At 39.0% G+C, this 25,081-nt stretch overlaps 1 protein-coding gene across 27 annotated transcripts in view; it reads right to left on the minus strand.

Annotated features, from left to right (window-relative positions):
- Positions 1 to 25,081, minus strand: part of DLG2 (discs large MAGUK scaffold protein 2) — a 2,256,157-nt gene that overhangs the window by 398,226 nt on the left and 1,832,850 nt on the right. For all 27 annotated transcript variants that reach the window (XM_051821188.2, XM_051821179.2, XM_051821160.2 and 24 more), the window contains one exon: positions 7,456 to 7,612. In XM_051821188.2, the coding sequence (XP_051677148.1) occupies positions 7,456 to 7,612 (157 nt within the window). The remainder of the gene's footprint in view (positions 1 to 7,455; positions 7,613 to 25,081) is intronic.

The raw sequence follows: 25,081 nt of genomic DNA on the forward strand, positions 1-25,081 counted from the left end.
CACTTTGACTATGGCCTTGACTAAATAAGGTCGGAGTTTGTGAACTCAAGAGGCTTCCATAGCTTTGGCAGCTCGTGACAAGAGCCTCGGGTATTACTGACATCATAAATAAGAGTGTCAATTGTTAAATCAACAACAGGAGACACTGTGCACCTACTCTCCATGTAGGATCTCTGTCCTTAATGTGTTGTACTATGTGAATTAACGCTAAAACTACTACTCAAACAGTACTCTATACTTTGTGTGTCTGTGTGGGTGCAGTCTGTTGAAATCTTTATTTAGTATATACTAAGTTGATCTTCTGTATATAAAGATAATTGAAAATGAATCGTGATGAAGAATGGGATGGGAGAGGGAGTAGGGGATGGTTGTGGGTTGAAGGGAGGGAGGTTATGGGGGGGAAAGCCACTATAATTCAAAAGTTGTACTTTGGAAATTTATATTTATTAAATAAAAGTTGAAAAAATAAAAAAAAATGCTGGGAAAAAAATTTTTTGCAGGACTTTTCAGATCCTTTAATTGAATCATTAGTCTTTTCTTTCTTTTTAAAAAAGATTTATTTATTTATTATAAAGGCAGAATGAGAGAGAGAGAGAGAAAGAGAAAGAGATCCCTTCCACCTGCTGGTCCATTCTCCAAATGGTCACAATGGCCTAGGCTAAGCTGGGCCGAAGTCAGAGGCCAGGAGCTTCTTCCAGGTCTTCCACATAGGTTCAGGGGCCCAAGCACCTGGGCCATCTGCTGCTTTCCAGATATATTAGCAGGGAGCTGGATTAGAAGTGGAGCAGCCAGGACCTGAACTGGTGCCCACGTGGTATGCCTATGTTGCAGGTTACAGCTTAATCCACTACACCACAACACCAGCCCCAGGCTTTTTCTTTTTTTTTTCATTTCACAGATTTGGTGTTGTACAGAACACAGTGGTAGGAATATTACTTTGAGAAAAGTTGGCACTGGTATTACTGAACTGAATTTTAGACTTTTGAAGGCCATTTCAAAGTTGAGGTTTTTACACTATCCCTTTCCACATTGTAATATATAGCGTGTTAACGACACATTGGATAAGTAGGACTAAAAGAATATAGTCAGGAAGTAGCAATGTTAATTTTAGTTTCCTACTAATTTTAGTTTCCTACAATTTCCTACTGTGCCCATAGAGTTTATTCAGTTTTTAAAATTTCACATGTATTATACAGTCAGATTCTGTCAGACAATGCGGATGCTTCCTAAGCAAAGCACAGAGCAACCCAAGAATTCTCTGGTCAGTTGTGGGGCATAAAAGGCAATTGTTTGCCTCAAGTCACTTTTAGGGGAAATTCAAGACATGCATGGGCCAGTGGCAGGAGGTACTCAGCACACAGGGGCAGGACTGCTGCTCAGTTCCTACTCTACAACGTGGCTATTCTTCTGGTTACAACAGCAAAACACTTCTACAGGGTTTGTCAGTAAATACTTGCTATCCAGACTTCTCCCAAGTACGCTGCAGATTTGCCGGCCTAGAAGAGCCCACTTCCCCACAATCCTGCAGCTTTGGCACTGTGGCCTTTCATGAACTGGTGCCAAGATGCCAGATATTTGGAATAGCATCCTTGACGGAAGGCAAAGAAAAAGCCAGGATGGCTAAGTATAAGTGAAAGTAGAGCTGGTAGTGAAGATGATGCCATTCAAGCATATAGGGGTCAGCATTTGCAAAATCTTGGCAGTCATGTTACTTAAGAATAACAGACAGGGACTGGCATTGTGATACAGTGGGTAAGGCTGCCTCTTGTGACACTGACATTCCATATGGGCACCCGTTCAAGTTTTGGCTGCTCCACTTCTGATCCAGCTCCCTCATAATGTGCCGGGGAAGCACTGGAAGATGACCCAAGTACCTGGGCCCCTGAACCTAAGTGAGAGACCTGGAAGAAGCTCCTGGCACCAGATAGGCATAATTCTGGCCATTGCGGCCTTTTGGAGAGTGAACCAGTGGAAGGAAGATCTCTCTCTCTCTCTCTCTCTCTCTCTGCCTTTTGCTTTTTTTTTTTTTTTTTTTTTTTTTGACAGGCAGAGTGGACAGTGAGAGAGAGAGACAGAGAGAAAGGTCTTCCTTTTGCCATTGGTTCACTCTCCAATGGCCGCCGTGGCCAGCCGGCGCACTGCACTGATCTGAAGCCAGGATCCAGGTGCTTCTCCTGGTCTCCCAGGGGGTGCAGGGCCCAAGCACTTGGGCCATACTCCACTGCACTCCCTGGCCACAGCAGAGAGCTGTCCTGGAAGAGGGGCAACCGGGACAGAATCCGGCGCCCCGACTGGGACTAGAACCCGGTGTGCTGGCGCCGCAAGGCGGAGGATTAGCCTATTGAGCTGCGGCGCCGGCCTCTCTCTGCCTTTTGAATAAACAAATACATTTTTTTTAATTTAAAGAATAACAAACAACTATTGAAATGTTTTACAGAAAGGGCATACCCAGATATGCATTTTTAAAAAGCTTACTCTTTCTTATGGCTGGAAGTTTGAGATGAAGGATGCTTGTATGCTCTGGGCCATAAACAAGAATAAAAAGATTCTTAGGGTATATCCAGGTCATGCTGAATCCCTACCTCTGGCATAAGGCAGGAGTCATCCAGGATGAAGGGGCTCTGGGACCAAGGCTGGGGAAGAGTTTTCTCCCTGGTGCCTCTCACTGTACACACCTGTTTCTATCTGAGGCGCTTCTGTGATCAGAAGGGCCATGGGGTCTGAGCCAGGTAGAAAGGCAAATCTGGTAGTAGGTTCCACAATTAAGAAAAGCAAAAGGCAGAGACTGATGAATCAGTTGGTCTAGAGACAGTAGCTTCAGCAGTGAGCCAAGATGCCTAGAGCAAGCACTACGGCTTTGTGAGGTAGTTTCTACATGGTTTCTCAATCAGAAATCTGATTCTAACTGGTCTGAATTAGGGCAGGAAATCTTTACCTTTCAAATAACATCATTAACTGCTTCTGACTAGATTTTATTGTAAAGTTGTTTACCCTAAATGATATAGGACCTTTCTGTTTCTGAAACTTTGATGAAAAGACCAGGGGGCTGCGTGGGAACTCACAGAAGGGACATGTTGCTAACATCTTTCAAGCTAAAAATGCCTAGTGTTCCTTTCTGCAAATACTGTTTCTTTGAGAAAAGTTATAAAATGGGCCCTTGAGTTACAAAGCTGTATAACCAGGACAGATCTCCCCATTTTCTTGGAAGAAATTGAAATCGCCATTAATCTGGATGCATATGTTGAATAATCTGAGTTAGCAAAGATACAATGCGTTGCTTGAGCTAGGGTTGGACTCCGAGTCTTGCTGTCCTTCTTCAGGGGGAGGAGGACACAGCTGGTAGAGCTAAGGTCAGAGGATAATGCTCTCCTGGTTATGGCTGACTAGAGCAGAAACATACTTTCTCATGAGGGGTGTGTGTGGGTTTTGAGGGGTTTGGGAGACTGCACGCTTTGAGGATGAAAGTTGAAGGGGTGCTATTAGTTGAGAGATTTCTGGTTGCAGCTGTAGTATGTTGGGGAACAAGTAGCACAGAGCTATGGAAATGGCCCTTGACCCTACCTCTGCACAAGTATCAGGTCCTCTTTAGTATCTCAAGGAATGCTGGTCCCAGAAACAATGACAGACAGACTCACAGGCAGCAGCCCTCAGCATTGAAAAGTATGGGACGGGGACTGGGAGCACAGCTGGAGAGAAAGGACATAGCAGATGTGGAACAGTGGCTGGAAGATATGGGCTTTACCAAGACACTCTGGCAAAAGATCTCTGTGAGTGAGATCCCAGTGGAAAGAACAGGTCTTCAAAGAAGGAGGTACCTTTCTCTGAAGGGAGGAGAGAACCTCCACTTTGACTATGACCTTGTCTAAACAAGATAAGAATCAGAGAACTCAGAGGGCTTCCATAGCCTTGGAAACTCACGACTGGAGCATAGGGAGATTACTGATGCCATAGACAGGAGTGTCAATTGGTAAAGTCAACAACAGGAGTCACTGTGCACTTACTCCTCATGTAGGATCTCTGTCCTTAATGTGCTGTGCATTGAGATTTAATGCTATAACGAGTACTCAAACAATATATTTTACTTTGTGTTTCTATGGGGGTGCAAACTGTTGAAATCTTTACTTAATGCATACTAAACTGATCCTCTGTAAAAAAAAAAAAAAAAAAAAAAGAAATTATCAACTCCCAACTTGACTCTCACTGGGATTAAACATGACAATAGGTCTGATCTGATTTCATCATCATTTAAAAAAAATCATCTATTATTTTTCACTTTATGTTTCTGTGTGAGAGCAAACTGTTGAAATCCTTACTTAATGTATACTAAGCTGATCTTCTGTATATTGAGATAATCGAAAATGAATCTTGATGTGAATGGAAGGGGAGAGGGAGTGGGAAAGGGGAGGGTTGTGGGTGGGAGGGACGGTATGGGGGGGAAGCCATTGTAATCCATAATTCGTACTTTGGAAATTTATATTCATTAAATAAAAGTTAAAAAAAATAAAAAAAAAGATATGGGCTTTATGGGAATCCAAGAAATAATTTGGAACATCTTTTGCTGTTTGAGGCAGGGAGTGTACCTCGGACTTAACATCAAAAAGGATTGAGAGTTGTTATTTGAGATAATGATACGAAGGTGAACTTACCAGTACACCAAGATGGCAAATAGTGTATATAATGCTCATATTCCATTTGAAAAACTTGACAGTAAGGGCTCAAGAATGTCTTTTCCTTCTACAGGGCTCAAGATAGCAACGTAACCTGAGAATTACTGAAATACCCAAGAGTTGTGTCTCGTTTTTACCTTTTATAAGTCAACAACACAATTTAAATTCTAATTTGAAAACACAATGACTTCTCCTTGATAGCTGCGGCATTTCACTTCTGGCAACATGTATTCCCAATTATGTATTTCAGAACATAGTTAAATACTTAAAGTCTATCAAGAGTGAGCTTTGGGGTAAGCATGTCATCTGGGGTAATCGTTTTCATACTCCTGAGGCACGAATAAACCAAAATTGCTTGGAGATACAGGAAATACAATCTCTTTCAAGGAATATATGACTTCTACAGCCTCTGTTCCACCTTTTTTTTTTTTTTTTTTTTTTTTTTTTTTTTTTTTTTTATAACAGAGCATTGAAACAAATTACAACAGAAGCATTTCTGTCTTTCTCTCTGCAGGAAGAATGCCTGAGGAGGCTTCTGCACTAGTTAATGTGATTGCATGCTGAATGCCCTAAATTCTCCTCCACAAATCCCTCAAGAAGATAGTTCAATTATTGGATTTCTTTCCACAAGTCCCTGAGAAATAGAATACATAAAGGAGAAATTAGAGAGAAAAGATAACTCACAATATGTGTATGGGATGTGGCCTAAGGTGATGATTTCTTTATCTTTCAGCATCGTAATGACTTTAGTGCTGGAGTCGCGGAGGGGAGAAGGGGGAGGTCTGGGATCAATGTCTACAATGAAGCCTGGGTACCGTCCATCTTCAGATTGCTATGCAACATGTATTGATAATGCATGAACACTAGGTGGCGTACATAATCCAAAATCCGTATAGGCAAGATTCAACCATGGAAACTATGAAGATTTCTGTTCAGGCATTTCGAATGCTAACATTAACGTAGTAAAGTTCAGAGAAAACAGAGTCCTCTGGTATGTGCCAGGCATGATTCTAAATGTGAAGGATACAAAATCACATATGATAGAGCTACTTTGAGGTGCTTCCTACATACAAGACAAAGACGGACATAGAGACACATAAGACTATCTCCAACAGTTTGTAGGGAAATACATTTAAAAGTGTGAATTTATTTTGGTACCCCCAATTTTTTTGTTACATTTTTCCATAATACATGGAAAATGCATACTATGAAAAATTATAGGTAAATTTCAAAATTATTTTTCAACAACATAAACTTATACTTTTAATTCAATTTTTCCTCAAACCATAGATGAAAGAAGACTTTGAAGAGATGTTTCTCAGCTCTAGGATGACAGACCAAATTCCTGGCATGGACCTCACCCTGTTTTTCCCATGTTTAACATCCTTCCAGAGCTCTGCAAGATGAGTGGGCAGAGCCTGCCGTCCATGCAGACTGACTGCAAGACATTTCACACTGTATGCTTTAGAGGGTGGGTGTAAGGCAGAGGTAATGGGGGGAGGGAGGGAGGGAGAGAGAGAAAATGTGTAGTGGAAAGAAACAGTCAATAAATATTTGAATAAAGAAAAGGAAATAGAGCAAGAAAAGAAAAACATAAAGGGAGGAGGTAAAGAGGCGGACAGAGGGTAGGTGTGATGAGTGCTGAATAGTATAGTATAGTGCCCATGGTTAAAAACACTATATGGCATATCCAAAAATTTACTAAGAAGAAAGGTCTTATATAAGTGTTCCTATCATACATATACAGAATAATAAAGGATAACAGAAAAAAAAAAAAAAACCTCTTGTAGCTAATTGGTTTGTATAGATCAAATACTGGGGTGATAGTTTCACAGATTTATACTTAATGCCAAACTCACCAGTTTTATAAATTAAATATGTACAGCTTTCTCTATGTCAATCATATGTCAATAAAGTGGTCTTCAGCATTGTTTTTAAAAATTCTTACTAAACAATGAGCACTTTACATATCGTTGTTAGTAATTCTTGAGCTTAGGCAACTGTGCTGCTGCCACTCTTTTATCATCATGAAGCTGTGTATAGCATTATTTTATCTATCTTTTTACACAGTTATATGTACCATGCATTATAAAAGAACTATAATATTTGGAGTATGATCATGAGTTTTGGGGACAAATCTGTATTTTCATAAAATAAGTAATATATAATTTTTAAAAGGCATGGTTTTCAATGTTCTATTGGCTGCAAATACATATCAAGAAATCTAAAACAAAAAACTAGCATCTTTTAAAAAAATTTGGTTAAGCTTACCATTCAGTTTTTATTTTTTTAAGACTTAATTAATTTATTTGAGAGGTAGAGTTAGAGAGACAGACAGAGAGAAAGGTCTTCCATTCACTACTTCACTCCCTAGATGGTTGCAATGGCTGGTGTTGAGCTATCTGAAGCAAGGATTCAGGAGCCTTTTCCAGGTCTCCCACATGGGTGCAGGGGCCCAAGCACTTGGGCCATCTTCTGCTTTCCCAGTCCATAGTAGAGAGCTGAATCAGGAGAGGAGCAGCCAGGACATGAACTGGCACCCATATGGGATGCCAGCACTGCAGGCGGAGGCTTAGCCCACTGAGCCACAGCACCGGCTCCAACATGAGCCCTTTCACCTTTAAGCATTAAGCAGCAGAACACATATATTGCTTCAAGAACATGAAGCCATACGTTCTCATCCATTTTTCCTTTGTAATTAAGGTGCTTCTGGTGTCATAATTGAATGTGACTTTTTCACAGATGGTATCACAAATGGAGAGAATGAAAATTAAAGATAATTACTCACCGAAAGAATCTGATCTCCTCTCTGAAGCTCCCCACTCAGGTCTGCTGGTCCACCAGCCAGGATGAAAGATACAAAAATACCTTCTCCATCTTCCCCACCCACAATGTTGAAGCCCAGGCCAGTGGAACCTTTGTGCAGGACCACCTTCCGGGGCTCTCTGTAGAAGCAAAAGGAGAACACAGTTTACAAGGTGATCCACTCAAGATTTCTGTTGCCTTTACTTTTATTGGGATATATGATGCAAGCAATTCACTACCTATGAAAATGGCTCCACAAGGCAAGATGCATTTGCACATCAAGAAAGAAGCTATGGTTAGGGGCAGTTGTCTTAATTCTTCACAGTAACCAAAATGTGCAAAATAATTTCTTAATCCCAAAACATTTTGCTGACATCCATTCTTGCACTAACCACCACTGTAGTACACAGTAGGATAGATATATCCAAAAGGAGGCATAAATTTGTAGAGACAAGAGACTAGATTGAATGAGCTAAATCATGAAAGATCTTATATGTCAACCTGTGGATTTGTTGTTAGATTGTTAATTTTCTCTGCAGGCAAAGAAGAATCATTGGAAGATTCTGAGGCATTAAGCATGTTAACACCACTTTGGGAAGATGAACAAGTGATTACATGTAGAGTGGGTAGAGAGGGAGGTGCAGTTATGAGAGATTAGAAAAATTATTTATGATATTATTCCAGTAACCCAGGTGAGAGGAACTGAGAGCCTGCCCAAACGTGATACCTAAGAGAAAGGACAACTTGAAAGAGGGTATTTGGAAGAAGAAGCAGTGCACCCAGAGACTGAGTCAGAGACTGACTCAGGCATTGCAGAAGAAGAAAACATCAACGCTATTGACAAAAGGAAAGGGAAATGAAAAGCAGGGTCATGAGGAGCTAAGAATGATGTTGACATGCTCAGTTTCAGGTAATGCTGGGATATACAAGTAAATCTGCTCTGAACAAACTGAAGATAAAGGATGGGAATCTGTGTCCTCAGTGAGGACCATGAATTCAGATTTGGGAATCATCAACAGAAAGCTAAGATATCAAATACTGAACGAACAGTTCACAGTTTGGGCAGCAGCCAGAAAGTTGGGGAATTACAGAATTATGAGGGGTTTTCAGGGGCATCTATTTCAATTTTTGATATCATTAGTTTCAAAAACGGGTTCTGCAAGCCTTAGGTTTGACCAGGATGTCTTTTGTATTTCTCTCCCAAGCGTTTCATTCCAAATCACTGAAGTTTCTCTTCTGTTTTCCTGCTTTTAATGATGAAAGAATGGAAAAGAGCCACCTAATACATTTTTATATTAAATTACTCCACAAAGAGTTTGTTATTCACTATCTAATTTTAATGTACAAAGCAGCAGATTATATCTACACTTAGCTTTACCATGAGCTAAAGTGTGAAATGCACATCATAGCTTGGAATGTGATATGTTACACGGTGATGCATTAAGTTAGAGTTAAATTGACATAGAGCTAATTCATTTTCTTTTGCAAATACATTGTAATACACACTACTGTGCCTGGAACTCCTTCAAGTGCTTAGAATGTTTGCAAACTAAACAAATAACCTGCCTGTGTGGGATTACATTTTAATGAAGGTAGCTCACTAAGATAGGTGCAATAAAAATATCATTTTATGTATGCTATAGGGCAATAAGAATTGTGGAACAAAGAAAAAGCAGAATAGTATAAGAGGGATAGGTGGTGGTAGGGATACCCTCATGTGTCTGTCTACATATGGAAGGTACTTCAAAAATGGAATTAAAAGATAAATTTATTCTAGTGCAAAAAAAAAACTTTGAAATGCATGCACTTTTTCATAATATGCATTTTTGATGACTTTTGAAGTCCTTTTGCAAATATTTATGTGTGTATATAATAGGCATACATGTGTACCTATATTCATATGCCAATTCCTTATAAGTGTCTGCTAATTACACACACTCATACACACATACACATGGTCTCAAAATTTCACAGAAAATGCCAATTATAAAAAATTGTGTACAGACTTTCTTTAAAAAAAGAAAATTTTACTTAAAAGGCAGAATGACAGAGAGAGGGAGAGATAAAAAGAGATACATTACATCCACAGGTTCATTCCCTTAATATCTGCAATAGCACACAGTTAGGCAAGGTCAAAGCCGGAAGTCAGGAACTCCATCTGAGTATCCTAAGTGGGTGGCAGGAACCCAAGTACTTTGCCATCATCCTGCTGCTTCCCAGGTATAATAGCAGGAAACTAGATTGGAAGCATGGAGTAACCAGGACTTGAATTAGTACTACAATTTGGGATGTAGGAACCCCAAGCAACAGCTTAACCAGCTGTGCCATGATACTTGTCCCTATGTATAAATTCCAAAATCTTCTTGAACTAAAATAATACTTTTTGAAGTACCCTCATTCATCTCTCTCTCTGCCCCTCTGTCCCTCTCTCTGTGCATGTACGTGTGTTGTATAAATTGTCTCATGTAATTATGGAATCTGGTAAGTTCTAGGATCTGCAATGGCAAACTGGAGACCTAGGAGAGCCAATGGTATAGTCCTATGCTGAGTCTGGATCAAAAGTCAGATTTTTGTACCAGCTTGAATACAGGAAGAATAGGAAAATTCTTCTAATAAAGAATAACTTTTTTGTTCTATTCAGGCCTTCAGTGGATTTGGGTGGGTCCTGCTCCACCCCTCCAAACCCCGTACATTGGAGACAGGAATTTTCTTTATTCAATCTATTCAATCAAATGTCATTTTCATTCAGAATCACCTTCATAGATTCAACCAGAATAATATTTAACCAAACATCTGGTGCCCCATGGTTCAGTCAAGTTGACACATAATATCAGCCATTAACAAGTACTGAGGGACCCATTTTCTTGCTGACCATCAGTTGAAAGCCTCTCTCAGCTTCCAAAGTCACTCACATTCCTTACCACGTGCTTCCCAATCATCAAGGCAACAATGGCACACTGAATTATTTTTACATTTAGAATGTATCCAATTTCCTCTTCTGTAACTAGTTAAATTTAACTCTGATTTTCAAGGATTTATGTGATTTGGCTGCATCTGCCTAGATAATCTCCATATTTTAAGATCAACTGATTAGTAGCCTTAATTACAGTTGGAAAATTCTTTTGTAAGATAACTATGGTAATAGCACCAGGAGGAGATGTCAAGTGGGCATCTTATGAATTTGCCTACAGCAATCAGAGAGGCAATAGGGGTAAATCCTTTAGAGCCATGTAGACTATTTTAAAAACATTGACTCTGACAGAAATGGGGAGACTCTGAGAATGACTTGATCTGATTTATATTTTTAAATGATTACCTTTGGTATAAAATATACTCTAGAAGCAGAGGTTGAAGAAGTGAGACCAGTTGGGCAATTATTTCTATATACAAGTCACAACAGTGACTTGAACCAGGATGATATTACAGGAAAGTAGTGAGCAGTGAATACATTTCTAGCCTATTTTGTTTCTCTGTTCAGACTGGGAAATGTTTGTTTCTGTCTTTAGATCCACTGACTATTCTGTCATACTGAGCCTATTCACTGAGTTATTTTTATTTCACTTATTGCATTTTTCAGCTTTAATATTTCCATTGGTTCTTCTTTATATTTTCCATTTCTTTGCTGAGTTCTTCCTTCCTTCCTTCCTTCCTTCCTTCCTTCCTTCCTTCCTTCCTTCCTTCCTTCCTTCCTCCCTCCCTCCCTCCCTCCCTCCCTTCCTTCCTTCCTTCCTTCCTTCCTTCCCCCCTTCTCCCTTTCTCTCCTCTCCTATCATTGTTTCAATGTGTTTACATTTGCCCTTGAAAACATAATGGCTGCTTTAACATCCTTGTAAGAAAATTCAAATATTTATGTCATCTCAGCATTGGCACCTATTAATTGTTTTTTTTTTCTTATTCAAATTAACATTTTCTTGGTTCTTGACATGACAACCAATATTCTATTGCTTCTTGAAAAATTTGGGTATTATGTTGTGAGATGCTGGATCCTAGGCAACCTTACTTTTGCTTTGCAGGTAATCATTCTGTTTGAGAACAGCATGTAGATCCAGGTGAGATGGATATTTAGCTTCCCACTTGAACCTGGTGATACAAGGAAAGCAGAGAACATCATCTAATTGCAGCTGGGTGAGCAAAAGGGTTCGACTCTCCACTTAGCTCTGTGCCACCAGGAAAGTGAGGAAGTGAAATTTCCACTCATTCTGTCTCATTGCCCCTGAGACAGAGTAGAAGTTTAGCTCCCCTTTGGACCATTGACACCAATAGGGGAAGAGAAAATGGGGTTTTGACTAGCCTGACTTGAAATATCTTATACTGACTGCTGGCCTTTGGAGTAGAAGTTCAAGTCTCTACTGGGTCCCTGTTGATACTATCATGACAGATGGAGTAGTTTGCTAAATAGTAATACTGTCTTCTTCTCCTTAACCTCATGGCTACTGTGCAGGAGTGGAAGATCAGCTCCCCTTTGGAAAGTGGAGTATAAATTAGGAGCAGGACACACCACTGTGGTCTGACTTACTTGCTGCCAGATGAGAGTGGAAGTTTAGCTTCCATTCTGCCTACTGACACCAGCTCAGTGGAAGAAGTAGATGTTGGTCCTTTTCACAAGTGCCTCTTTTGGCTGCTTCTAGTAGAACAAGAAGTGGAGCACAGCCCAACAGAAATCACAGGGGTGACAGAATAGTGCACATACATGCACCTGGGAAGTTCTAAGCTTTAGATCTCTCAAGAAAAAAAGAGAGTCCAGGGAATTCAACAGAGCCATTTATTTACTAGCTAATCTGTCATCTTCAGTCTAACTTTTGTAGTCTTCCTACATGTTTGTTTTATTATGTTTAAAGTATTTGTTTAAATAGGAGATAGGATTAGAGAGCAATAGGAATACTCTATTTTATCTGGAACCAGAGGTTTGGGTTCTGCATACATTTTGAAGATGGTGGCCAACAAAATTTTGGATAAGAAAATTATTACAGAAATCTTCTTCCACTCATGTAGTCACACACATTCTTAGTGCTTCCAACAATATTCAAGCTATATACAATCAACATAGATAGAGGAAAGGGTGCTATTAGGGCTATCATTTGTCTATGTGCCATATACTCTGCTTGTTACTTTATATGCACCACTGCATTTATTTCTCAAAACAACCCAGTGAAGAATGTATAGTGATGTCTGTAACTACTTTAAAACAGATTCTAAAAGTGAGAAATGGATTATGATGATATGCAAAGATATGCTGCAAGTATAGGAAAATCTAATAGTGCAATCTAGGCAGTAAATAAGTATACAGATGCTCATTATAAAACTCTAAAATGTTCCATAAATCTGAAAAGTTAATAACAAAATACAGAGAAAAATAAACAACCTGATGAAGAAGAAATTATGTGAAAAGCTTTTAGACTAGTGAAACAAGACTGCTTGTCCATGTTTTTAACTGAGTTTAGTAAGTAGCAAAGGCAGGATCAGGACACAAGTTTTCTGACTCAAAATCTCATCCTAGAACATGACATATTCCAGAGATTGCAAACTAGTAAACTAAAGGCTGAATCTGATCCGAAGTATTTACAAATGTTCCCATTAGTCGCTTATGCTTAAATTAAGAAAACTTTCCTAGAATATGGATTTATGGCTTCACATGAAAAAATAAGACATTCTATCAACACTGGCTCTCAGTCTTGTTACATAACAACAACTGATTATAGTAACTGTCTTTATAAAGGGAATTCCAGCTCCAGTTTGCCTCTTCCTCTTCTTTCTGAGACAACAGCAAGCTGTTGCACCACATTTGCCCTTCTGGCAAAGGTAAGAGGAAAGAGAACTGTTTTTTATATTCATGCTTCTATCAAAAATGGAAAAATGAAAGCCTTATGGAGATGATCTTGTATTTTAATTTAGCAAAAATGAGAGGACATGAGTCCTATGAAAGTAATTTTTAATATGCAACAAGAATGCAGCTTTGAAGGTCACTATAAAACATCATTTCTCATTACTTATTTCATCTATCTGGGGGCATTTTGTTAGCCACCCCTCACCCTTTGACATACTGCTTCTGGTCTACAAGGATGCAAAACATGTAATATTTAAGTGACAGCCTATTTTATTTATTTTACCTGGACTCCATTTATTTCAAGCTATCTGAACAAATCTTCCAAACAATTTGGAATTTTTGCAACTCATGAGATCTGAATGCCTTTTTAAAAATAGAATTTTATATAATAGTGAATCATGCTATTTATTTTAATAATGAGGAGAAATTACAAAGAAATAAGTCTATAAAATAGTATGCAAATAAAAGTCCTAAAATAATTTAAATGATTTATTTTTCTAATATAAGCTTTTTATACTAATAATCCTTTTAGTTGAAGTATAGATTTGAAGGCATTTTTGTATATATTTTTCCTGTTAGAGGATCAAAATCCTGTGTAGGATTGAAAATCTTATTTTACTGAGGCTTAGATATATCAACTTGTATACATTCACACAGTAAATTTCAAATCTATTGTCTTAACTATGAGTTAAATGTTTTGTGTGTAGATGGAGAGAGAAGTTAAAGAATGGAAGTTTTTTAAAAGCTTTATTAAAACATATAAGATCTAGATAAGGACCTGAATTTTAAAAAGGAATTTCAACAATATTATAGAATATTGCTTCCAGAATTATTCACACTTGTGGACTCACTTTAACAGCCCTTAGCTCCTACCACTTGAGCCACATGGTTCAATATTTCACCCTGTGCTGCCTTGTACTGTTTTTTCTCTGGATGTCATAGTATCTACCCATCTACCTCCTCCAATTCAGGCTTTGACTCTAAGTATAGTTTTCTAATATGAACCTTCCTTGATTCTAATCTCAATATTCCAAATACATCTTCCCTACAAAAATGCACATCCCTGCTTAAATGTTTCAAACCACTCTTGGAGCTGGTGTTGTGGTGCAATGGGTTATGCCACTGCCTTCAATGCTCACATCCAATATGGGATTGCTGGTGAATCCCATCTACTCTGCTTCCAATCCAGCTCTCTGCTAATTCATGGAGGGAAAACAGCAGAGGAAGGCCCAAGTACTTAGGCCCCTGCTACCTGTGGGGGAGACTTGGATGGAATTTTAAGTTCCCAGCTTCACCTGACCTAGTAGGGAGTGAATCAGTAGATGGAAGATATTCTCTCTCTCTCTCCTTCTCTCTCTCTTTCTCTCTCACACACACACACTCCCTCTCTTTCTCCCTCTCCCTCTTCCTATCCTTTTACTTCCTGCTCCACTTTTTATATTGGATTGGTTTATTTGTCTCCCTCTTCAGCTATGACAATAAACTTGAAGGTAGGGACCATGCCATTTCCTTTTGTCTCTGATACCTGGTACACAGTTGGTGCTCACTGTCTGCTAATTTTAGCTTTCATATTAGATTTTAATTTTGAAACTAAAGAAGATGGAATCTGGTTATTTGTAACATCAGTATTTTTCAAGTTATCTATATATAAAATATATTTTATTCATCCATTCAACCTTTAAATAAACACATCTGTAGAGTACCTCCATTGTATTAGATGCCATGAATACAAAGATTAAAGAGCCTATGGTGGCAGGAGCCACTTGTAAACTAAACAGATGTCAAAACTCTGGAATTATACAAGTTCCATGACAGAAACATGTGAGCAATGAGATAAAGTATCCAACAGTAAGGGCTGATCAGATTAGAATGATTTTATACTTTTACTGTCATCACACAGATGAAATATACTATTTTAATTTATAATATTTTATTTTGCTCTTAATGTGATTTAAAAAGCTTTTATAATTATGAAATCTTTGGATACTAAACAGTTGGAGAAACAACAGTCTGACCTGCTCCCAGCTGTGTCAGGTCAGCAACAGCAGCATCCTGTTTAGTTGGAGTCTCAGAGGATGCTGGAAGCAAGCCGGGATGTTTTCAGGAGAGGGGAGGAGGAAGTTATGGGATATCTTTCCCTCCTTTTGTAATTTACCTTAAGAAGGGTCAGAATTCAAAAAGGAAAATGAATACTTAAAACTGAAGGCTTTCTCACACCATTAGTGGGCTTGGGTCTGTGAAGTCACTTCAGTCAAGTCCCAAAACAGCCATGATGAGAGGCTATGAGGCATAAAAATGTTTCTAGTCTTCTTTGTACAATACATATTTGACCATGCCATTGTGTTGTTCAGTTTCCAGAGATCCGTATGCCCTCAGCAAAGTCTGAACTTGCAAAGATGACATTGAAATCTTCCTATCATTTGATCATCACCTGCCTCTCCAATACTCAACTTCACTGTGTCCTTTGCAGTCCACACTCCTGCCATACAAAGTTGCCAACTATAGTCCCTCACAGCAGGTTGTCACATGCCTCATTAGCTTTCTGCAGGCTGTTCTCTTTGGCTAGAATGATGCCATCTCCTGCTAGTCTCATCTATGTAATGAACTTCCACTTGGCCATCAAGATTGAGGCCAGGTGCCATCTCTGTCTCTCTTATTTTTTGAAACCACACTGTATTTTCATTGCTCAAACCACTGTACTTGTCTTTACTGTTTTGACATGATTTTGTTTACCCATGCATTTACACTGAAATTCTACTGTATGCTACTAAAGGATAAAATGAACTTCAGGTCTTTTAAAGCTTTTTTTTTTTTTGTACAGATTGAACATATAAGAAATGCACACACAAATGTGCTTCATGAATAAAAAAATAAGTGAAGGATGGGCAGAAGTTATATGGAATTCTCACTACATCTCTAGAGCTCTGTGGGAACTCAGGTATGCTCCCTGCAGGTCAGGCCCCTTGCTTGGGTAATGCAGATGACAATGCCTTACGGGGAAACAGTAAAATTCATATAGAAGTATTATCTGAAAGCATCTAGAAAATTGAAAAAGTGTTAGAGAAAAGCAAAGAATACATTGAAATTTTATTTCTCCTCATTTGTTAGATTAGGTATTCTTAAAACCCCTCATTATAAAGCAGTTAAAAATTCTAAGTAGGGTACAGATAAAATGCTTTTTAAAAATATTTATTCATTTTTTAAATGAATACAAATTTCATAAGTACAACTTTAGGAATATAGTTATTCTTCCAATCTTTCTGCTGGGGTCTCACTCACAAGAGATCCTTTATGTAGAATTTTTTTTTTTTTTTTTTTTTTTTTTTTTTTTTTTTTACCACAGTGTTTTGGTTTTCTATGTCTGAAATGTTCTCATGGGCTTTTCAGCCAGACTAGGAAGACTTAAGGGCTGATTCTGAGGTCAGAATCACTTAAAGTGATTGTCATTCTATGAGTCTGCTGTGTGGACTTCTTCCCATGTTGGAACATTCACTCCTTTTTAATCCTATCTATTATTATTACCAGACACTTGATCATATTTATATGAACACTTAATCCTATCTATATGCTCACTTTAACATTTAATATGATCACTTTAACAATTAAGATGGCATTTTTACCACCCAGCTTAATGGGATTTGGGGTTCCATGGCCAAGTTTTAAATTGTATCCTTAGAAGTAAGTCCATAGGAATGTATGTAGAACTATACAGCTTTAAAGTTAAAAACTTCCTCCTCTCTGTCTTATTCCTTGACCAAGCTAGCAAATCAGAGAAATCTTCAAAAAAAAAAAATGAAATAGAATTTCAAATTCAGAGAAGAAAGGACAAGATAGGAGCAGGCTAAAGAGCAAAGAGCTAATGTTTCAGGGTCTAGACTTCAGGGTTTATGGAAGATAGGATTGTAGGGGTATAGAATTGGTGTTAGATCACCAACTGAGTGATTTACTGAGCAAAATTAGGTTCCTGAAAAGCTACACCCTATACAAACAAATCAAACAGAATATATTAGCTTTCCAGTGATGCTATGGATACATATTTACCCTGACTTTGGCTCAAAGCAGAATAAAGAGTCTGAGGGAATTAATCAAGGCATGTTTGAAGGTACAAGCCACAGTTTAGGAACAGAATTCATGAAACTGAAGACCTTGGGATAAGAAAGGAGAGCATCTGCCTGGGTGGTAGGAAGAAGAACTTGCCAATGTGTTTCCAGCATTGTGAGGCAGTGGCGCCATTCATACTGCTCTTGTTGGTCAGGGTATTGCTGGTTGGAGTAACACATGAAATTGGTTCATCTGGTTGTCCCAACTCACTGACAGTACCCATTAAGGTGGTCTGGCTGGCTGATTTCTCTCTCAGAGTTCAGGTTCACTAAGCCATGCTCATATTAAAATATGGTTCCCCATAGTGTTTTTCCTAATTAGAGCAATGTGCTAATTGGCACATTTGGATATCTTGAAAAGTTAGATATTCCAGTGAAAAATAATTACAGTATATGAGCTTGATGAATCTATGATATATTGACAAGAATTGAGTTTCAGTGCATGTATCCCAAAGGCCCAGATCCAGTAGAACAATAACCAAATAAAGGACTTTAGCCCCTGAAGTCATGCATGAGGAGCCAGCTAGTCTACCTGAGCACTCTTCATTTCTTTATAAATGCAACTGTGTTCATAAATACTGTTATTAAGGAAAGGAGGTGTGATAGCAGATCAAGGAGATGTTTTGGCAAAATGGGAAGACATTTATTATTAATATAGTTGTGGAGGGTGGACCATAACATAGGTAATCACTTGGAGGTCAATTACAGAAACTTCAAATTTGCTGGTTGACTATGACTCAAGTCTTCTGCTCAGATGAACTAGCTTCTCAAAAGACTGTAGCACAATACTTCATATTCAAACAATTAGTTAAAGCGGCCAGATAAGCAGTCAAATTGATAAAGGGATTTTGCTGAACAGTTGGTGTGAATACATGATGTTAAAGTAACGTATATTGGGGCCGGCACTGTGGCGCAGTGGGTTAAAGCCCTGGTCTGCGGTGCTGGTATCCCATATGGGCGCTGGTTCGAGTCCTGGCTGCTCCACTTCTGATCCAGCTCTCTGCTGTGGCCTGGGAAAGTAGTGGAAGATGGCCCAAGTCCTTGGGCCCCTGCACCAATGTGGGAAACCTGGAAGAAGCTCCTGATTCCTGGCTCTGGATCAGCATAGCTCCGGCCATTGCGGCCATTTGGGGAGCAAACCAGTGGATGAAAGACCTCTCTCTCTCTCTGCCTCTGCCTTGCTGTAATTCTGCCTTTCAAATAAATAAATAAATCTTTAAAAAAATGCACATGAAATTGGCCATTCAGGGGAAGATCTATGCTCCAGAATTTATATGGAAGAGGATAGGAAGACTTCAGCAAAGTAGCACCATGCACGTATCGAATAGGTACTAAGTAGATTGTGGTTGGCACTGTGCAGGATAAAAGAATTATCATATGGGGATGGTATCTGTACTAGGACACTGGAAACGTTATAGGCATTAGACCTAGAAAAAATATACTTGGATCATAGTCCTATCAATTAATAGTGTGTAGTCTTGAAGGTTTTGGATGTCTTACTTTTAGAATGTGAACAGTAATATCTATTTTATGCTATTGTGAGGAGGATAAATTGAAAATAATTCAATTACTAGGATCACATGATAAGTGCTCAGTAAATTCTAACATACTTCTTTTCTTCTCTAGGGAATTATGACCTTTAGAAAGCAAATAGGCATACATAAAATAATGAGAGATCTGTGTGTCAAAGAAAAAAGATCAAGTAATGGAAAAAGTAAAATCTGAGCTGTTAAGAGATGAGTGGAAATTAGACATTGGAAAGGGAAGTAGGTATTTTCAGTAGAGTAGACGGCATGAGCACATGGCCAGAAAGGGAGCATATCCAAGATGGGTTTGGAGAATACTGAGTATTCTAGTGTGAATAGAGGGCAGCAGTAGCATCAAGTAAAACTAATTAGGAAGGAATCAGGATGCCCAGCTGAGGAATTCAGGTTTTGTACTTAGAGAATGTGGAGACATGGAATGTTTCTGTAATCAAGGGGAACTCCATGGATGTAGCAGTTTTTATTTGTAAGCATGAAGTGTTTATTTTAAGCTGTATTGTTTCTACAACCTCTCAAATTTGCCTCATGAAAGCGTACCTAAACATTCAAAAATTACTCTTTAGGAACTCTGTTTCAAAATAAAAGGCTTTATATGAAGAGCTGTAACATAAAGCCTTGGGTTTAACTGCTAAAATCTAGTCTGCATACTTCATAAAACTCTCTTTTTTGTTCTTTTCTCTGAAGAAAATTTTGGAGTTAATGATACATCTGATATTGTACATACAATATCTGGTAAAAGGAATATGATAAACTAGTTTTCTTTCCACAAACATAAATCAACTATAGATTAGTGCCAATCAGTTTGATTTTGAAATATTTGGAATTTTTGATATATTCATTTAGCAAATAGGATAATCTAGAAAGCATGACTTGTCTCAATTTGCGGTTGCCTAAATTTCTCAAAAAGATAAAAGAAAGCTAAATTTTGTTCTCACATGTTTATAATTTTCATAATCATACCTTCTAATCACCATTTCTTTTCCAAAAGAAAAGAAAATAGATTATTCCTCCTTTTCTCTTGTATATTTCTTTGGCCAGAAACATTCCGATTATGTTACTTATATTATTCATTATGACAAGTGTTTATTTCTGCTTCCTGTTTGTTTTTTTAAAGATTGATTTATTTATTTGAAAGCCAGAGTTACAGAGAGAGATGAAGAGACAGACAGAGATCTTTCATCTGTTGGTTCACTCCCCCGATGGGCACAACAGCTGGAGTTGGGTCAGGCCAAACCCAGGAGCCAGGAACTTTTTCCAGGTCTCCTCCGTGAGTGGCAGGGGCCTAACCACTTGGGTCATCTGCTGCTTTTTCCCAGGCCATCAATAGGGAGCCAGATTGGAAGTGGAGCAGCCAGGACATGAATGAGCATCCATATGGGATGCTGGCATTGCAGGCGGTGGCTTTATCCACTATGCCACAATGCCAGGTCCCTTTTTTGATTTTTAAAAGAGCAGTTAATTATAAAATGAAAAATGCTAGCAATTTTGTTATTTTAGAGTTATTTTATAGTTGTGCCATTTATCTCAAACTTTCATGATTGATGAAACATGAAAGTTGGTTATAATAGGATTAAAGAGAGAAATGCTGCAAACACTCCATAAAGGCAAAGTATGTTTTTTGAAAGTTTTTCTGCTAATATCTCACTAAAAAGGCCTTCCAATCCTTTCTCCCTCTCCATGCCTTCAGGAACTCCTAGAACCCGAATGTTGGGTTTTTTAATAGTATCCTGAAGATTCCCGACAATATTTTTTAGATGTTTATTGCAGCTCAATTCACAATAGCTAAGAACTGGAACCAACCTAAATGCCCATCAACAGTAGACTGGATAAAGAAATTATGGGACATGTACTCTATAGAATACTATACAGCAGTCAAAAACAATGAAACCCGGTCATTTGCAACAGGATGGAGGAATTAAGCCAGTCCCTTTGGGACAAATATCATATGTTCTCCCTGATCAGTGACAACTAACTGAGCACCAAAAAGAAACCTGTTAAAGTGAAATGAACACTATGAGAAATGGTGACTTGATCAGCCCTCACCCTGACTGTTGATGAACAACTTAATACGTTATCCCTCTTAGTATTTTTTTGTTTGTTCTACTTAATACTTTTGGTTGAATACTGTAATCAATACACATTCTTAAGTATTGAAACTTAACTGAAAAGTGATTGCTGTTAAATATGAGTGGGAATAAGAGAGGGAAGAGATGTGCAATTCAGGACATGCTCAAGCTGACTTACCTCAAACGGTAGAGTTAGAAACATACCAGGGGATTCCAATTCAATCCCATCAAGGTGGCATGTACCAATGCCATCTCACTAGTCCCAGTGATCAATTTCTGTTCACAACTGATCATAATGATAGGACTAAGAGCCAAAGGGAGCACATAAACAAGACTAGTGTCTTCAAATACTAGCTGATAGAATAAAAAAGGGAGAGAACGAACCAGCATGGGAAGCGAGATACACAGCAGACCCATAGAATGGCAGATGTCCTAAACAGCACTCTGGCCTCCGAATCAGCCCTTAAGGCATTCAGATCTGGCTGAAAAGCCCATGAGAGTATTTCAGGCATGAAAGCCAAGACACTCTGGCAAAAAAAAAAAAAAACAAAAAAACAAACAAACCTAAATGAAAGATCTCTGTGAGTGAGATCCCAGTGGAAAGAATGGGTCACCCAAGAAGGATGTACCTTTCTCTGAAGGGAGGAGAAAACTTCCACTTTGACTATGACCCTGTCGGAATAAGATTGAAGTCGGCAAACTCAATAGGCTTCCATAGCCTTGGCAGCTCATGACAAGAGCCTAGGGTGATTACTGACGCCATAAACAAGAGTGTCAATTTGTTAAGTCAACAACAGGAGTCACTGTGCACTTACTCCTCATGTAGGATCTCTGTCCTTAATGTGCTATACATTGGGATTTAATGCTATAACTAGTACTCAAACAGTATTTTTCACTTTGTGTTTCTATGTGGGTGCTAACTGTTGAAATCTTTACTTAATGTATGCTAAACTGATCTTCTGTATATAAAGAGAATCAAAAATGAATCTTGATGTGAATGGAAGGGGAGAGGGAGTGGGAGAGGGGAGGGTTGCGGGTGGGAGGGAAGTTATGGGGGGGAAGCCATTGTAATCCATAAGCTGTACTTTGGAAATTTATATTCATTAAATAAAAGTTAAAAAAAAAAGGAGAGAATGATCCTACATGGGAAGCAGGATACACAGCAGACTCATAGAATGGCAGGTGTCCTAAATAGCACTCTGGCCTCTGAATCAGCTCTAAGGCATTCGGATCTGGTTAAAAACCCGTAAGAGTTTCTCAGGAATGGAAAGGCAAGATACTGTGGCAAGAAAAGTGACCTAAATGAAAGATCTCTGCAAGTTAGATCCCAGCGGAAAGAACAGGCCATCAAAGAAGGAGGTACCTTTTTCTGAAGGAAGGCGAGAACTTCCACTTTGATTATGGCCTTGACTGAATAAGGTCAGAGTTTGTGAACTCAAGAGGCTTCCAGAGAGAAAGAGGAAGATGGTGGAATGGGGAGGGAGCACACTGAAGGTCTGGGAAGGGAAGGTTCAAAGAGGGGTGAGAATTTGTAGTTTTGGGAAATGAGAAGCTCTTCCTGAAACTGGGGAGACAGGGTGGACCCGCGAGGAGGACACGGACGCCTGAGGTGCAGGACACCAGTAGGAGTGTGTACGCACCAGCACTGGAAGCCGAGGTGAGACGGGGTGCTAGCCCAGCACCGTGGCAACAGCCGCCGCTGCCCCTCCCCCAACCCACCCTGGGACAGACACTGAGAAACACATGACTGAGTGGGGAGGAAATAGAAAATGGAACAGAGTGAGTGGCACCTGTCGAAAGAAAGTGCGATTCAGGGGTACTAATTGAAAGACTGAGTAAGCCAGTATCTCTTGGTGCCTCCTCGGAGCTGCAGTGGGCGGGAAGCAGCCATTTTGTCTGTTTACATTCGGGCTTAAAGGAGAACTGTCTTTGCCTCGACACTAACCTTCGGAGGCAGAGCCCAAAGGTGGAGTGGAGTGACAGGACACTTCTTGCGCAGGGGTGGGCATCGAGGGAGGGCAGCTCAAAGCCCTGACGCCAGTCTACTCAAGTTACAAGAGAAAAAAAAAAACTGAATAGCGCCTGCGGGAAAAGGGCAGGATCCAGAACTGAGGGATCAACAGGAGCCACCCAACCCATAATCAGAGCTGCAGCGGGCAGAGAGCAGCCATCCTGTCTATTTACGTTCGGGCTGTGTAGAGCAGCCTGCTTACACTGGATATTGGTACAGACTCACAGCAGCCTATAGCAGAGGGAAATCAACCTGGAAACCACCCAGACAGAATGCCAAAAAACAAAACAAAAACCCACAATAAGAATATAGAAGAACATATAAATTTGCCAATGGAGCATGCTAAACCAACCATAACAGAGGCTGAAGAAGAAGAAGTTGAAACCATGCCAGAAAAAGAATTCAGAAAATTAATAATCAGAATACTTAGAAATAATGAGAAACAGTGTCAAGAGCTGAATGAAAAACAAGCCCAAGGATTAGAGATCCTAAATAGAAGCCAGAATGAAATACTAGAACTGAAAAACTCAATTGACCATATTAAAAACACCGTGGAATCCCTCAGAAATCGAACAGATGAAATAGAAGACCAAATATCAGAATTCGAAGACAAACTTCCAGAAATAATACAGTCAGTTCAAACGCAGGAAGAAGAAATTAAAAAATTAAAAAATACAGTTGGAGACCTACAAGATTCAATCAAATGGTGTAATGTTCGAATAATAGGAGTCCCTGAGGGGGTGGAAAGAGAGAATGGATTGGAATGTATCTTCAATGAAATAGTATCAAAAAACTTCAAACAAAGGCAGTGGATAACAACACACAAATACAACAGATAGCCAGGACTCTGAACAGAGTAGACCAGAAGAGAAATTCACCACGACACATTGTGGCAACACTCAACTCAGTGACACACAAAGAACAAATCCTAAAATGTGCCAGAGAAAAGCGACAAATCACATTTGGGTAAGTCAATCAGACTCACCCCAGACTTCTCATTGCAAACACTACAGGCGAGGAGACAATGGCATGATATATTTCAAGTTTTAAAAGACAAACAATGCCAACCTAGAATACTATACCCTGCAAAGCTATCATTTATGAATGAAGGGGAAATAAAGATCTTCCACGACAAACAGAAACTGAAAGAATTTGTATCCATGCGTCCAACCCTACAACACTTGCTCAAAGACGTGCTGCACACAGAAATACAAAAACAAGAACTTCACTACAAAAAAAAGCGAATGTAGAGTAATCCACAAAGTTCAAAATACATAAACAGCTCATTTCAGGAAACATGAATGGGAAAAGACAGTACTTAACAGTAATTACACTGAATGTGAATGGTCTTAATTTCACTACAAAGAGACATAGACTAGCTGATTGGATCAAGAAAGAGAATCCATCTATATGCTGCCTTCAGGAGACACACCTTATCAGCAAAGATGCACGCAGACTGAAAGTGAAAGGATGGAAAAAGATACTCCAAGCTAACGGAAATCAAAAAAGAGCTGGTGTGGCCATCCTAATATCAGACAAAATAGACTTTAACATAAAAACTATTAAAAGAGACAGAGAAGGGCACTATATAATGATTAAAGGATCTATCCAACAGGAAGACATTACTGTTATAAATGTATACGCACCTAATTTCAGGGCGTCTGGCTACCTGAAAGAATTACTAAAGGATTTAAAGGGAGATATAGACTCAAATACAATAGTAACAGGGGACTTCAACACCCCACTCTCACCAATGGACAGATCAAGCAGACAGAAATTCAACAAGGAAACAACTGAGCTAATTGACGCCATAGACCAAATAGACCTAATAGATATCTTCAGAACCTTCCACCCCACAGACACAGAGTTCACGTATTTCTCCCCAGTACATGGAACATTCTCTAGGATTGACCATATGCTAGGCCATAAAGGGAGCCTCAACAAATTCAAAAAAATTGAAACTATACCATGCAGCTTCTCAGACCATAGCGCAGTGAACCTCGAAATCAACAACCCAAGAATCTCTACACCATATGCAAATATATGGAGAATGGACAACATGAT

Source organism: Oryctolagus cuniculus, chromosome 1, assembly GCF_964237555.1.
Source record: "Oryctolagus cuniculus chromosome 1, mOryCun1.1, whole genome shotgun sequence".
Classification (NCBI taxonomy): Eukaryota; Metazoa; Chordata; class Mammalia; order Lagomorpha; family Leporidae; genus Oryctolagus; species Oryctolagus cuniculus.